The 16,098-nt window shown below is 50.6% G+C and overlaps 1 protein-coding gene across 1 annotated transcript in view; it reads right to left on the reverse strand.

The window, feature by feature from the left end:
- The window catches only part of SHB (SH2 domain containing adaptor protein B), a 135,324-nt gene that overhangs the window by 32,260 nt on the left and 86,966 nt on the right, over nucleotides 1–16,098 (reverse strand). The window contains exon 3 of the mRNA XM_019966233.2: nucleotides 15,166–15,381. Coding sequence (XP_019821792.1) covers nucleotides 15,166–15,381 — 216 coding nt within the window. The remainder of the gene's footprint in view (nucleotides 1–15,165; nucleotides 15,382–16,098) is intronic.

Raw genomic sequence — 16,098 nt, forward strand, 5'->3', positions numbered from 1 at the left:
TGGAGGCAGAGAGATAGGGAAGGTGATGGAGGCTGAATCCCTCAGTGATGACAGGGACATTGGAGATGACTCCAACAGGACTTGACTACTCACGGGGCAAGTTGGGGAAGACTCCTGTACAATACCGCACTGCGATGGAGATCGGGGCACAGTGGGAGGTGGGGTCAGGGAGAACGGGACCAGTGTGCACTTTCCCATGAAGCCTCCCGTCTGCTAACTTTCTGGTTTGGGGGAATGGAGAGAATGGAGACAGGACAGTGCAGCAGGCCTCTGGCCCCAGGTGGTGAACGGTGCCCCAGGGGTAGCAGAGTGGGGGTGTGGGAAGGGGTAGGTGGGAGACAAGGTTCTAGGCTTAGTTCTGCCAGAGGCAGATAAGAGTGAGGGACTAGATGAACTGTAAGGCACTTTCACCCAGACAATCTGGGTGCTCCACTGGCTAAATCGGAATCTGGGAATTTCTGCCAGTATAAAATCCTACTACACACCTCCTGGCCCAGAAGGTAAGAAGAGAGGCATGGAGCATGCAACACGATCATGGAAGGAATGCAGGTTCTCAAGACCAACAACCTGGCAACCTATCTAGTCTCAGGTCTCACCATGCCGCCCTCCAGGCTGTGTTCTTTGTGTGAATCATTAGAACTCTTGCCTTTCTCCTCATCCACCTGACTGACTCCACTTGTTCTTTAGGAGTCACCTCTTCCAGGAAGCCCTCCCTGGCTTCACCCCCTTCCCAGACTCACCTTGATCTCAGCCTCAGTTCAGTTCAGTAGCTCAGTTGTGTCTGACTATCTGTGACCCCATGGACTGCAACATGCCAGGCTTTCCTATGTATCACCAACTCCTGGAGCTTATTCAAACTCATGTCCATTGAGTCGGTGATGCCATCCAACCATCTCATCCTCTATCGACCCCTTCTCCGGCCTTCAATCTTTCCCGGCATCAGGGTCTTTTCCAATGAGTCAGTTCTTTGCATCAGGTGGCCAAAATATTGGAGGTTCAGCTTCAGCATCAGTGCTTCCAACGAATGTTCAGGACTGATTTCCTTTAGGATCAACTGGTTGGATCTCCTTGCAGTACAAGAGACTCTCAAGAGTCTTCTCCAACACCACAGTTCAAAAGCATCAATTCTTCGGTGCTCAGCTTTCTTTATAGTCCAACTCTCACATCCATTTATGACTACTGGAAAAAGCATAGCTTTGACTAGATGGACCTTTGTTGGCAAAGTAATGTCTCTGCTTTTTACTATGCTGTCTAGGTTGGTCATAGCTTTTCTTCCAAGGAAAAAGTGTCTTTTAATTTCATGGCTGCAGTGATTTGGGAGCCCAAGAAAATAAAGTCTCTCACTGCCATTGTTTCCCCATCTATTTGCCATAAAGTGATGGGACCGAATGCCGTGATCTTAGTTTTCTGATCTCAGCCTATGGTACCCTAATGGCCAGTTTCTTTGTTTGGCTCCCCATGAGCCCCTCAAGAGCAGGGGCTACACCATATTTTCCCCCATTCCCCCAGCCTTAGTACCTGACCACAACATAATAGGTGCTCAAAGAATGACTGAATGAAGAAACTTAATGAGCTGCTGTTTCATTTTACTGGGGAAAAATATCAGTTTTCATACCAGATAAATTGGATAAAACCTAATAACGTCCCAGTCAACACTGCAATTCCCCACTGAATTAATTTATACATTCGCTTGCAAGCTTAATAATATAGGCATATATTTTAGAGGGAACAGGTGGTGATGAATGACAGGCTTAATTAGGCAAATCATCCCACCTAAAATAAAAATATACAAACTCCAAGCGCAGTGATTCAGCAGCACAAGGGAAAAAAAAATGTTAAGGACAAAAGCTCCAAACACAACTGCTTTCATTCCTTCTAATTAAGTTTCTCTTTAATCTGCAATTTTAAAAGGCAATTCTTTTAATTTAGTGATTTTCTGTAAAAGATAAAGGAAGACACAGCCCTCAAAAGAATATCTGCATTTAGAGAAAAAATATACCACCCCTGTGAGTTGTTAGAATGACAGTATCTAATTAATTCCACCTATAGGCAATTAGAAACGGAAGTCAGCATTCTGCTGGAGGGAGGGGAGCCTCAGGCGGGCAGGACCAGGCCTCTGGAGCCCTTCGTATTTGGTGCGATGACGGGACCAGAGCCCTGGTGGCAGTGGGAGAGGTGGTCCAGTTAACGGCTCCACCAGCCTCTGTCTCCAAGGCAGGTGAGGTGGCCCTTCATGATGCCCTAGATGTCCTTCCAAAGCTCTGATCTGATGAGATCTTTAAGACCCAGCTCAGATCTCCTGGGAGGCCTCTCCTCCACCCAGGTTAGCCTTTGCTGTTGGTGGTCCCCTTCCTACTTGTATTATAGATGTTATATCAATTAGTCCTGAAGTTGGGTCAGTGTTAACAAGCACCCATGCTAGCTCTAACCCTCAGGACAACCCTGCCGTCCTATGGGTGAAGGGAGGGGGTTACCATCTGGGTCTCAGAGCAAAGTGACAGGGCCGGCCAGGCAGGCATTACATCTCCCTCATTTAGTCTTTGAAATGACCACCAACTGTATGATGTCTAGAAGCTTCCAAGGTCTGGCACAAAAGCCTGCCTTCCACAAAACCTCCCCATCCCGCCTTCTGAGAACTCCCCTCCTCCAGTACAGCTCACAGCACTCCACCCTTCTCTTGTAGTTCAGCAAGCCCCCAGCCACTCCTCCCCTGGCAGCCCATGGGGTTCTCTGGGGGACAGTACCTATGACTTATTTTCCTCTCCAATATCTTGTCAGCCCCTAAACTGAATACAGTGCTTGGCATAGAGGTGGTACTTAGTAAATGTTTGCTTAGATGAAATAAATATGTTCCTTCTAGATCTGGCTCCTTCCTGTTTATCATTCAGGGCTAGCCAAAGAGATCAGGTTCCCAAATTCCCATAAGCCTGTAAAGCACAGCTCTCTGGGTCCAGAAACCCTTGCTAGCTCCTAGGTCCCCAGGACAGGAAAGGACAGAGAACTCACTCTGGTGCTTGAGGCCCTTGGTGACTTGGTGACAACCCTTCTGGGTTTCACACCCACCCCTCGGCTCCAGTCACAAAGAATAGCTGGTCCCCCATCCCTCATCTCCCTGCTTCCAGGCCTCTGTTCTGCTGTGTCTGCCCTGGAGAATCCCTTTCTTCACTATCTCTGAGTGCAAAAATCCTAGCCATTTTTCAAAGTTCAGCTTTAATGCTGCCTCCTGGGGGCAACTTTTGTCAAGACCACCCAAGGTGGAAGGCTTCCCCTATGGCGCTAGTGGTAAAGAACTTGCCTGCCAATGAAGGAGACAAAAGCAACATGGGTTCGATCCCTGGGTGGGGAAGATCCCCTGGAGGAGGGCATGGCAACCCACTCCAGCATTCTTGCCTGGAGAGTCCCATGGACAGAGGAGCCTGGTGTCACAAAGAGTCAGACAGGACTGAAGCAACGTACACGTACGCAGGCCCCGGGAGAAAGGAATGCCTTTCTCCTTTCCTGAACCCCGCCTCCCTGTCTAAGGCATTGTCTGACCCCACCCCAGTCCATATGATACATACATAGGTGTCTTCTCAGAACCAGATGGAGATGAGGCCTCATGCCTTAGCCTCTCCTGAAGTTCTCTGTGCCTGACACGCAGTCCATGGGCTGCAACAAGGCCAGAGGACAGAAGAACCGCAGCAGCTCAGCGTCATGGAGAGGGTATGGACTCTGCAGTTAGGAAGATCCAGCTTTGAATCTTGCCTCTGCCACTACTGTGTGACTTTGGGTAAGTTTTCAAACCTCTCTGAGCCTTAGCTGCCACTTCTATAAAACAGGGCTGACAAGGCCTATACCATAAAGGATTATGGAGGTGATTAGTAAGAGAGGACATACCAAAGCCCAGGCAGGGCCCCTGTACATGGTGGTCCCTTCTCCCCATGGCCACTCCACGCTCAGAGCAGCTCCTTTTCATTTACTCAGGAGGACTGAGTGCCTTGTATCAGAAACCACTTTCTCCAGCCTGCGCTGAAATTCTTAAGGTGGAGGCTCCAAGAAGACAAGACATGTTCTGTTTTTTTAAAGCTGAATTCCCAGTGCCTAGGATAGTGCCTGATGTCAATGCTTAGACTCTATTGAGTGAATGAATCTCCACCCAAATTTATGGTCAGCAGGTCCAAAAAAAAACCTCATTCATCAATCAAGAAAGGAAACTTAGGAGCTGGACTCCCTCCTCAAATCATTTTAAAATAGTTTTGAAAAATGACTTGACCTTTACTGAGCGCTTCCTGTTCACAGGCAGGCATATGTGAGGACCTGATGTGACATTCTCTGACCCTCACAACAAAATGAAGAGGTTGGTGGGATTTTATGTTTTTATGAACGGGGCCTGGACCGGGCAAGTAGACTGCCCAGCAGAGAGGAGCAGGCCATCATGCCAGGCAGGGGGCGCCAGCCCCCAGCCCCTGATGCTCTGCTTTGGGATGAAAGCCTGGGCAGCCTCCCCTCACCTAGGGGTGCTCTAGGAGTGCCTTTCTCTAGGCCAGGCAGGGAGAGAAGACTTGACAGCCTGCCAAACATCCCTGAGTCCTCCGGGCTGACCATGAGTATGGATGTTGGCCCCTAAGGATGATTCACAGGGAATTGGAAGGAAGTGAAGGGGACCTAGGGCCTTGGGTCCCCAGGTGGGGCCTGTGGATCAGTGGCTGCATCTTTTTGGCTGGCCTCCAGCCTCCCCAGTTCTCCAGCACAGGACAGAGTCCCTTACGCAGGGGCAACAAGGATTAGAGAACTGAAAACAAAACTCTGTGCACAGAGCTTTCAGGTGCTGAAGAGGCCTTTTAAGGCCCCATGAGGATGAGGAGGGAACAAATACGGGGCTGACAGGAGAGGCCTGACGGTGTTCCAGGTCTGGTGTTTGTTCATGGATATCCTATTACTTTGAAAACACAAGGGCAGAGAGACCAGAACGAAGGTGCACACAGCACCCTTTCCACACAGTCTAGGGTGCTGATTCCTGCACACTGCTGGCCTTGGCTCTGGCCGGTTTTTGGTAGAGGGCACAGGTGTGGAGTGGGGAGGGCAGGGGTGAAGAGGCATATAAGGGGCTGCAGCCCAGGCAGTCGTGAGCCCCCAAGAGGGGGCAAGGAGGGAGACCCTGCATTGATTTGGGGAGGTGGGGCCCCCATGACCAGAATCTATGGAAGCTTTCATGACAATGCACAAGCGCTCCTACTTGACTAAAACTCTGTTCCCAACAATGGTCCTCTGCTGCTTCAACTTTCTAAACATATGTTCTGCATCATCTCGCTTGTTCCTCATAGACAAGCATTAGAATTTCCATCTTACAGGTGGAGAAACTAAGGCCCAGAGAGATGAAGCCCCCTTCTCCCCTGCAGTTCAAGAGCAGGCCTCACTCTCTCCTCTCCCCAGGGAGTGAAGGCTGTACCTGCAGATAGGTTGTGAGACAATGGGCAGCTCAGCACATGTTTGGCTGGCTCTTTTAGGATCACCAATAACAGGCCTCTGTGTTCCCCTCACAGGTACATGCAGGCCCCAGGACACCGTGCTGCCATATCTCAAGGGCAGTGCCTGAGAACAGAAGTTCCTCATTATAAGAGGGGGTAGTGGTGACTTCCCGAGAAGCAGGGCATGGGGAAGCCGGTGAGGTAGGCGCCTGGAAGCCGCCTGGGCTCCAGGAATGCCATCTGGGTTCCAGGAATGCTGTCCATGCATGTACACCCAAGCCTGGACTGGGGAAGGAGGGCCTGGCACAAGTGAACATGCCTTTATCCTCCTAGTCTGCACCCTAAAAGGGAAACATGGATGTGGCTGCCTGGTGCAAAGACCCCAACCCGAGGGCTGCTGCTTGGCTGCAGGAAAAGTAGGGATAAATCCTGATGAAAATGACAAAATGACCTAAATGCAGAGGCCTTTACAGCTGCCAAAGCAAGCCATCTCCACCATCATAACTCATTTTAGAAATGAGAAATGACCAGCTGCGAAAGGGACTGTCCCATGTCAACAGCTAGACTTGAACTTGGAATCCTAGGGGCCTCTAACAAGTTCAGCACAAATCCTATCTACAGTGTAACAGGTTCTCAAAAACAGTAGTGATGATAAAGATACCAAAAGCCAGCGTCCACCGAACACTCACTGTGCCCCCGACTTCTGGCACCGATTCAAATTACCACCTGGTTTTACAGATGATGAAACAGGCCGTTTGACCCAGGTCACCCTGCTAGCAAGTGACAGCCCAGGGGCTTAAATCTAGACCCTGCAGCTCTGCTAGCTCTGGGCTGGGCTCCCTGTCAGATGGAGAATGCCCACTCAGATCTAATGCAGTGTGTCTCCTAACACTTTCACCTGCAGACACCCAGAGACACTTAGAATCAGTCCTGGGGCCTGGGAGAGGGACTTCCCCCATCCACAAGCCTCAGAGGATGTGCAGGAAGCAGGCTGGGCACGTGTAGAAACGAGTCTTCCCTCCCAGGAACCCCCAAACCTCAACCCAGCTGCTCATTATGTTTCTGCTGCTGCCTATCCATAGATGGAATTACAGGAGAGGAACGACAGGAGGGGACAGGTGCCTGGCTCTCAGGGCCCTGCTTGCCACCTACTGACACACCAGTCTCCCCACCCACAACCTGGCAGGCAGATTCGCGGGCCAATCCTCCAACATTCAGGGACACACTCTCGGCTTCTAGTTCAGACCAAGGGCAGCAACCACAGCCATCACCAGCCACTCACAAATGCCCCTATTTTGTGCAGGCCCCTCTTCCTCATTTGAAGAGAAGACAGGTGTACAGCTTGAAAAAGTGATGTGAAAACATACCATCTCTGTCTGAGCAGGCTGTGTGATACCCCTCAAGAGAACTTGGGGTTGGTTTTCCTGAGACCTAATTTACTCAATAATTTAATAAATACTTGTGTGTTCGTTACCTGCCAGGCACTGATCTAAGGTGGGGACCTATGTGTCAACAAGGCCCGCCGAGTCTCTGACCTCACAGAACTTAAAACCTCTATCCACATGAAGACCTCTGTCTTGCCAAGCAGAAGAGAGAGCAAAGACATTCTACTAAACCTTTGGGGTTTTTTCCACACAGGAGACAAAGGCACTTGAAGAAGAAACATTTCTATCAACATAATTAGCAGGCAAGCCAAAGCTATGAAACACCAGTGTTTTTCTTTTCTTTTTTTTTTTTAAGGTTACTAAATGAATTCATTCATATGTCAAACAGAAAAACCAACTGGAAAAACCTGTCCCTCGGTAACATATCAGCCAAAGGAAGTGAGTGATCCCAGTTCTCTGTTTAAACCCTCCCCCTCCTCTCTGCAGACCTGCTGTTCACACGTGTTAAACATTAATTACAACTGTTACTCATTACATAGCATAAAGCTCAGAGTACCAACACAATTGTTAATTTCCTCCCAGGCCCAAGGCATTCTGGGAAGCTGAGCAGGGGGCAGGAAGCATTGCTGGAGCCCCACTGGGGCCAATGGTGAGGAGGTGGCATGCGCAGGGTGCACCAGGTGAGGGTGGCAGATTCCCCGTGGACTCTTCTGCTGAGGCTGAGCCTGTTTATTCTAAGCACATGAGCATGAGTCACAGGCTTGGTGGGAATAGCGAGCCTGGAGCAGGCGCTGACGCAATCACTGTCAGCACCACCACCTTCGGAGCTCTTGTGCTTCACGGTGACAAGTTACCAGCCCAGTACGGAGTGGGTGCAGCGGCTTCTGCCTTAAGAAAAGCCACCTCACCCCAGCACAGGTAAAGGGAAGGTTCAGACCTGCTCGTGACATACTCACAATGTCAATGCAGCAGTGGGGAGAGCGCCTGACTCGACTTCATTAGCTGCGTGGACAGGCTGCTCACCGTCTCTGAGCCCGAATGGTGCCATCTGTGTGATGACAGTGAAACCACACCATCCCTTCCCTTGCAGGACTTCACAGGGTTAACCCACGCCAGCCTCGTAACCGTAACCGGGGCTCACTGTCTATTAACTTCCTGCCCCTCCTCCATCACCCCCTTACCTTCATGAGATTATCTTAAATTAGCCACCTGAGCTGGCTTAGGGATGACTCACAGATGTTTAGGAAATAGACATACCTGGGACCTTACTTTCCCCTTCCTCTGCCCTTTGAGCCTCACTTGATGAGGCTGGGAAAATGTCAAAACTCAAGAGGGTGCCTGCCAAAGGGGTGACCAACATAGCAATAGCACCCCTTCAGCTGACAGTGACAAGGGAGTACCTGGCTGTTCCAGAATAAACCAGTGCACATCCACAGAGGATGTGGAGGGAGCACAGAGGGGCCCCAGCCCAAACTGGGACGGGGGTGGGGAAGGGAGTCATGTCAAGGGAGGCTTCCTGGGGGAGGTGGCACTGACACACCAAGCCAAGCTGTGATACCCCTTTCCTACCTCCTCCCTGAGCCCAGCGCCTAACATATAGTAAGTACCGAGTGTGCTGTAGGTTCTCAAAGTGGGGTCCCCAGATCAGCAGCCTCAGCAACACCTGGGATCCTGTTTGAGAGGCAGATTCTCCAGCCTCATCCCTGGAACCTACTGGATCAGGAGCTCTGGGGGTGGGACCCTGTAATCTGTTTGACGCTTCTTGCCGGTGACTCTGCCACATGCTCTGAGCAAACCAACCAACGAACGAACATGTCACAGCTAGAATCGAGAGGGGTTTGGGGGAGACTGGCAGTGGGGACCCTCTCATACCTGGGGACCAGTGGTCTAGTCCTCAGGAGGGACTGAATAAAGGATGGAAGAACTGGGTGGTTCACGGTGAGAACTGTTGCTGGAATCGAGAAGGGAGTATCTCCTACAGAAGTGTTGTTTTCCACACTATCCATACCTCTCATTGCCTGCAGTAACTGGGAATGAATTTCATAAATGGGCCCTCTGTGCCCCCAAAGTAGCTTTTTATGCAGTACTGTTTTAATATATAAAATTAAATTTTACTGAATACAGCAAGCCTTCCCTGAGCACCAGTAACCATTCTCTCAGGCATGACCCTTTAGAGTTTATGAAGTCTTTTCAGCCAATCTTCTCCCTTGATCACCACAGAGATCCAGCGTGATAGTTTGTGACAATCCCTGTTTTACAGACGGGAAAACCAAAGCTCAGGAGGCTGAGAGCCTGTCTGAGATCCCACAGCTGGTGAGTGGTGGAGCTGGCATGTAAACTTGGGATTGTCTGACTCCTACTACTGTCCCAGTGGCTCCTGACATCAAGACACTGTGTTGAGCTTTCAAGGGCAGAGAAATTGGCCAAGGAGCTTAGTAAGGAAGACAGATAAGTACTCAAAATAAGTATATTCAGCATTGAGTCATGTCTGTCTTCTCTTTTCGCTAGAAGGCAGGCCCGTTGCTGGCTGAAACCAGGACATTGCTTTAAAAGTAACTTCAATGGGGACAAATCTCCAGACAGTGAGTTAAAAACAAAATGCCTCTGTTTCTCTGAAAGATCTTTTTTTTTTTTTATTTGACTGTGCCAGGTCTTAGCTGCAGCACGTGGATCTTTGATTTTCATTGTGGCATGCAAAATCTTTAGTTGTGGCAAATGGGATCTAGCTCCCTGACCAGGGATCAAACTGGGGCCCCCTGAATTTGGAACAGGAAGTTTTACCCACTGGACCACCATGGTAGTCCCTCTCTGAAATATCTTAAGGGTGCCCTTCACCCACTCTCTTGCTGCCCAGCACCTTTAGTAAGCACTCTGATCATTTGCTTCTTCTCAGAGGCAACGGCAATCATTAAAAAAGTAGCTTTTAACTGAACCCACTGAATTAAAAAGAAATGTTGATCCATCCTCTGTGTATGGCCCAATTGGCTCTGCCATGAGGTCTCCAGCAGTTCCTGTTCCCTCCCTGGGCCTCAGTTTCCTTGGCTGGACAAGGAGTGGGATGCCGTGGTGTGGGGACTCCTCCCTGTGCAGAGCGGGGGCAGAGGATGACCAACCCATGGGATGGCTCTGGTCATCCCCGTGCAGTCACGAACCTTCTAGAACTTGGGCTGTCACAGGCTCCTCAGCTGGAACCATTTCAAGTGGAAACCTACACCCCAGGCACATATCCTACTCGCTGTAGACACAAGGAGAAATTGGTGATGTTGCCAACAAGGTCATATAGTCAAAGCTATGATTTTTCCAGTAGTCATAAATGAATGTGAGAGTTGGACCATTAAAGAAAGCTGAGCGCTAAAGAATTGATGCTTTTGAACTGTGGTGTTGGAGAAGACACTTGAGCGTCCCTTGGACAGCAAGGAGATCAAACCACTCAATCCTAAAGGAAATCAGTCTTGAATATTCATTGGAAGGACTGATGCTGAAGCTGAAACTCCAAAACTTTGGCCACCTGATTCGAAGAACTGACTCATTTGAAAAAACCCTGATGCTGGGAAAGATTGAAGGTAGGAGGAGAAGGGGACGACAGAGGATGAAATGGTTGGATGGCATCACCAACTTGATGGACGTGAGTTTGAGCAAACTCCAGGAGATGGTTAAGGACAGGGAAGCCTGGTGTGCTGCAGTCCATGGGGTTGGAAAGAGTGGGACACAACTGAGCGACTGAACAACAACCCAGGGGCTCTGGGAGGATGAGGGCTCTAGCACATTACATGCAGTATCTTGCGTGGTGTCAGAGAATTGAGACATCAACAGGGTAAGGGCTTGGATTCTAAGTGGGACTTTATAGGTTCAAATTCTGGCTCTGCAGCTGACTAGCTATAGGATCCTGGGCAACTGTTTCTTCTCTTTGGACTTCAATTTCTGTATCTGTAAAAGGACAAAACTAAGATCCCAGGAGGTGGTTGGGAGGATGAAATGAGATAGTACACGCAAAAGTGTTCTGTAAATACCAGCACTACCAGTACAGTGCTCTGTAAGCCTCACCAGGACCCTCTGCAGCAGACACGTTTCCCCAGAGAGAGCACGGAGGCCCCAGGAGAGGTTCTATCCCTGTCCTTCCAGGGGCCCCCACAGATGTGGAGACTCCACATCCATGCCCCTCCCGCCCCCCAGAGCCCAAGTCTGCTTCTCTAGGTTACCCACCCAGTCCTCAGCCCTCTCCCCGTGTGGCCACCTCCTGGGTAGGCTCTGTCCATCTTACAAAGCCCAGGGGCTGGTCAGACCATCTGCACCAAGCTGTGCCACCCGAGACAGCATGGAATCACTCAGGGTACTTCTCTTGCCCCACGCTGGGCAGGGAGTTGCATCAGTGAGGGGTTGGACCTGCTGCCTATAAAGTCTCTCGGGGGTGAGTCAAAGCAGCGGGGGGAACCGAGTCCAGCCAGCTCTGAAGGCAGGGGAGTCTGCTGGGTGGGCAGGGGGCTGACAGCCTGATTGTAAAACTGATAAGGCATCCGTTTTGGAGGTTGGGATCAACCCCCAACCTCAGGCCAGGCATGTATGCTGAGACTCCGGTGCTGGGTGCATGGGGGCAGGGATCCTGGCTGAGGCTATCAGCAGCTTCCCATAGGGAGGGCAGGCAGGAAACCTCCTTCACCTGCTACAGAACTCTGAGCGAAGGGAAGACTATCATTCCCAGGAAGTGAGGACCACCTCAAACCCTGCAATAGCTGTTTTCACGACAACCAGGAAGTGATAATCGAGACTTCCCGAAAGGCTGCCCTGGCTGAGAAGGCCACCTTCTGTGGGAAATGCCGAAGCACCCCTTACAAGAGCCTCCTTTCATGACTGCAATGCAGGACAGCACTGTGAAGGGCAGAAAGCACTTTTGCTTCATAGACTGAATCACAGAGGTAGTTCAAAGGGCTCCCCTTCCCTCAGCCTCCGGCCAGCATGCTGGAGTCCTGATGAAATGAAGCATGGAAGGAGCCTTGAAGTGGGGGGTTGCAGGCAAAGCCCTCCTGATACCAATGCGGCCTCACTCAAGCTTCTGCTGGCCAATCTCAGTGACAGGAAGCTCATGATACACTTTCAGGTGTATCTGAAATTCTTACCACTCACCGGGACCGTATATCCCTATGGCTCCTCCTTGGTAGGCCCACCTCTGCCCTTTGGGGGTGCCCATACTGTACACCTTTGGAAATCTGAAAACACTGCCCGGGTTCCTTCATGCAAGCTAAACAGGCAGAATCAGAATATAAGGGATGGAAAGAGATGATGACAGTTTTGCCCAGTGGATTTTTAGCCCAGTTGCAGATCCTGTCCCCAGGCTCCTGGGGCCCATCATAGCACCCAAGGGCCCAGAGAACTGGGCGGGGCACTTCAAACAGGGGTTGTGAAAAGGAGGATGAGGCCCAGCTCAGCACTGCCTTGCTCCCTGACACCACCAATGACGTGCTAAAGCATGTGCTGCACACTCTACTCATTCAGGCAGGAGGTGGGAGCCACCTTTGTTCCTGAGCAGCCACCCTTCCTGGTTTAGAAATGGGACTCTGGCAGCACTTCAGCAACCCAGTCGAGCTGTTTCCACTCGTTCTGGTTACCCGAGAGGTGGTGCATCCACTTCACTCCACCTACACGGTGGGCTAGGAAACAGGAGGGTGCTCCTCACCTGACAACTTCTGTCTAGATGTGGGGAGGGGATCTGGTCAAAGACTCAAGACTGGTGCTCACAGCATCCCTTCAGCCAAGGGAAACAACTTCCTTCTATGCCCCAGAAATCAGAACTGAGCCAAAAGCTTCTTGGGGAAAGCACAATCAGTATCCAGGGCTTCCCTGGGGGCTAAGCAGTAAATCCACCTGCAATGCAGGAGATTCGATCCCTGGGTCGAATCCTGGGTCGGGAAGATCCCCTGGAGCAGGGCATGGCAACTCACTCCAGTATTCTTGCCTGGAGAAGCCCATGGACAGAGGAGTCTGGTGGGCTACAGTCCATGGGGTCTCAAAGAGTCAGACATGACTGAGTGCCTTAGCACACACCCACAATGAGTATCCACTCCAGAGCAGGACACACAGTTGATGAGGTAAGTGACTTGATGAGACACAGGTGGGGACAGGATTCTGCATCTGCCTCCTAACAGCAGCCTAAGAAGTTGACCTACAATGACACATGTGATAGCAACTCAGCAACAGAAAACCAAATTCAGAATGGAGACCCGTGGCCCAGAAACTTATGTGGGGACCAGTTCTGAGACCTTGTGATCCTTTGTGAAATGTATAGTAGTTCTAAAACCAGCTTTGGGCAGAATTGGGCAAGTTCTGGCCTGAGAGCCTTCTGAAGAGATGATGTCGTGTGGGGTAAGTGCTTTTCATTTTAACAAGCCTGAGAATCCCCTGGGGGTCTTTTGAAACTTATTGACTCTGCAGGTCTGGGGGCTTCCCTGATGACTCAGATGGTAAAGAATGTGCTTCCAAAACAGGAGACCCAGGTTTGATCCCTGGGTTGGGAAGGCCTCCTGGAGAAGTGAATGGCTACCTACTGCAGTATTCTTTCTTGGAGAATCCCATGTACAGAGGAGCCTAGCAGCTACAGTCCATGAGGTTGCAAAGAGTCAGACATGACTGAGCGACTAACACTTTCACTTTCTGCAGGTCTGGTCTGGGGCCTGAGACTCTGCATTTCTCACCAGTTCCCAGGTGATGTGATGCTTCTGGTCCAGGGACCACATTTTGAGCAGTAAAGCACCAGACTAGACCAAAACATCAGAGGTAACATGACCTGCAAGGTGGTCAGTCCAGGAGAGGGTGAGATGCCACAGCTGCCTGCAGTGTCATCTCTTGCCATGGCCCCTTGGTGTCTAGAACAGTTGGTACATGAAACGTTTAGCCCTTTAATCAAACTGGTGTTTGCGAAGAGCCACCTCTGGAACAGCATCAGTCCCATTCTAGCTTCTCCCACACCCGGGATCAACCACGCCAGGGGACAGTCCTTGGCTTTCACTGTGCCCAGAGTAGGAAAGGCTGTGAAATGCACTGGAGAGATGTGAGGTGACCAAAGACCTTTCAGTTACCCAATTACTCTCAGCCCTGGCTTTTGGCTGGCACACACCACCTGCCAGACGGGCCCAGCACCCATAGCACTGACTATATGGTGAAAGAACTGCCCCACCAGGGTCACGAGCAGGAAGCTCTGCAGGCCTAGAGAGGCAGCAAGGAAGCCCGTGGGATGCGTGGATGTGCCAGGAGGGCTCAGAGTGATGGCAAAGGAAGTGCAAGACTTTCCCAGATAGGACACAGCTGGGAAGGGCACTTAGCAGAAGGCAGAGATTGCACAGAGTGCTACATCCAGGGAACTGAGCCATACATGCTAGAGTAGTCAGAACCTCAACTGAGGGAATCAAGACAAGTGGAGGGCAGAAGCCTCACTTCTGAGCCCCAGAAAGGGAGGAAGGGTCCAGTTGTGCTTGAAAATGGGAGATTCTAAACAAAATGAATGTTAAGAATAAAAACTCTTCCTTTATGACCTTCAATGTGATAAGAGTTAGTCACTCCATGTTTCTTTGTTCATATGCCAAAACTCTTAGAAGCATAGAAATTTTTTGCATCTGACTTTCCCCTTTTAACATTAAACATAAGCATTTTCCGAGGCTGCTATACATAATATACTCTTGTCAACGTCACTTTGTAGTGGCTACTCAATATTCCATTTAATCAATGCCCAATGCCGAACATCCAAGTCGTTCCCCATCTCTCATGATCATCATGCCTTTTTCTGTGCTTTCGATCATAAGTTTGGATCCTAAGGACTGAGATTAGGATCAAAGGGTGTGAACATAGCTGAAGACAGGTGACACATATGACATACTGCTTTTCAGAAGGCTGTGGGAGCAGAGAGGCACCTGAATCATTCAAGGGGCTCCGGGCCAGGGGCGAGGTCAGCCCCTGAGGTCAGGACGTGCCCACAGCCTGTGCTCTGTGAACGGGCTTGTGCTGAATGAAGCTGGAACAGGAAATGCAGTGGCCCTGGATGTATGCAGGCCGTCGTAGCTGCACGACAGACTGATTTTCTTCTAGTCTTTAAAATTTCCTTCCAAAATCTTGGCTTCAGTGAACTAGAGCATTACCAACAGGACCAAGACAGAGTCAGACAATGAGATCATCTGGGCTGTCTAGATCCTGGCCTCCAGGATCTTCCTCATCTTTAAAGGGCCCAGCTGCACTAGAAACCCTGTGGCTTACCTGAGCAGGCAGGGACCCATGCACTTACTCCCTTTACACAGGTGAGTGCCATGCAGGTGAGCAGCCTCCTCTGAGTGGGGCCGCTGGCTCCTTACCTGCCAGAGCTGGGATAGTGACCCGGTTCCACTCCCATGGCTGATCGTACTCGTCAGCGGGCCTGTCGTCATCCTGGGGCAGCTTGCTCTCCCGCAGCCGGGGGCTGATCGTGCTCTCTGAGTCCGAGTCCACGCTTTGGCCCTCGGGTTCATAAGGGGTGTCGTATAACTGGATGCCTTTGTGCTGCGACCGGACGCTTTCCTGCCTCTGAAATTCTGCAGTCGAAAAGGAAGGAAGCAGAAATGTAAAGTGTGCACAGCACATGCCTCCTCACCTGGGATCTGCCGGATGATACACATGGGAATTCAGAGCCACCAGCCAGGGAGATGGGGACTGCACAGAACAGACCCCTCATTGCATTTAACCGCTGCCCTCCCCTTGAGGGCAGTGTCTCTGCTTCATGGCTCAAGGCTTCCTCACAAAGATATCAGGTTCTGGACCAAACAACAGAACCAGAATGCTCCCTGTCACCATCCGCTATCTTCAAGGGCAGAGTCCACACATGAGTGTGATGTCCTGGGTGTGTTCCAACACCAGCCCAGGACACACAGAGCTCTCAGCAACCCCCCGCTTACAGATGGGGGGGGTGGTCTTCCCACTAGGGCAGCTCCCTGGTCTCTGGACTTATCATTCTCCGCCTATAAGATGAGGAAAATGAAAGTGAAAGTCGCTCTGTTGTGTCTGACTTTTTGAAACCCCATGGACTATACAGTTCATAGGATTCTCCAGGCCAGAATCCTGAAGTGGGTAGCATTTTCCTTCTCCAGGGGGTCTTCCCGACCTAGGAATTGAACCAGGGTCTCCTGCATGGCATAGGCGGATTCTTTACCAGCTGAACTACCAGGGATAAGATGAGGAGACTGGGCCAAATGGCCCTCAAGTTTCCACACAGCTCACATATCCATTTACAGACCTACAAAGCCAAGAACCAC

This window comes from Bos indicus, chromosome 8, assembly GCF_029378745.1.
Source record: "Bos indicus isolate NIAB-ARS_2022 breed Sahiwal x Tharparkar chromosome 8, NIAB-ARS_B.indTharparkar_mat_pri_1.0, whole genome shotgun sequence".
NCBI lineage: Eukaryota > Metazoa > Chordata > Mammalia > Artiodactyla > Bovidae > Bos > Bos indicus.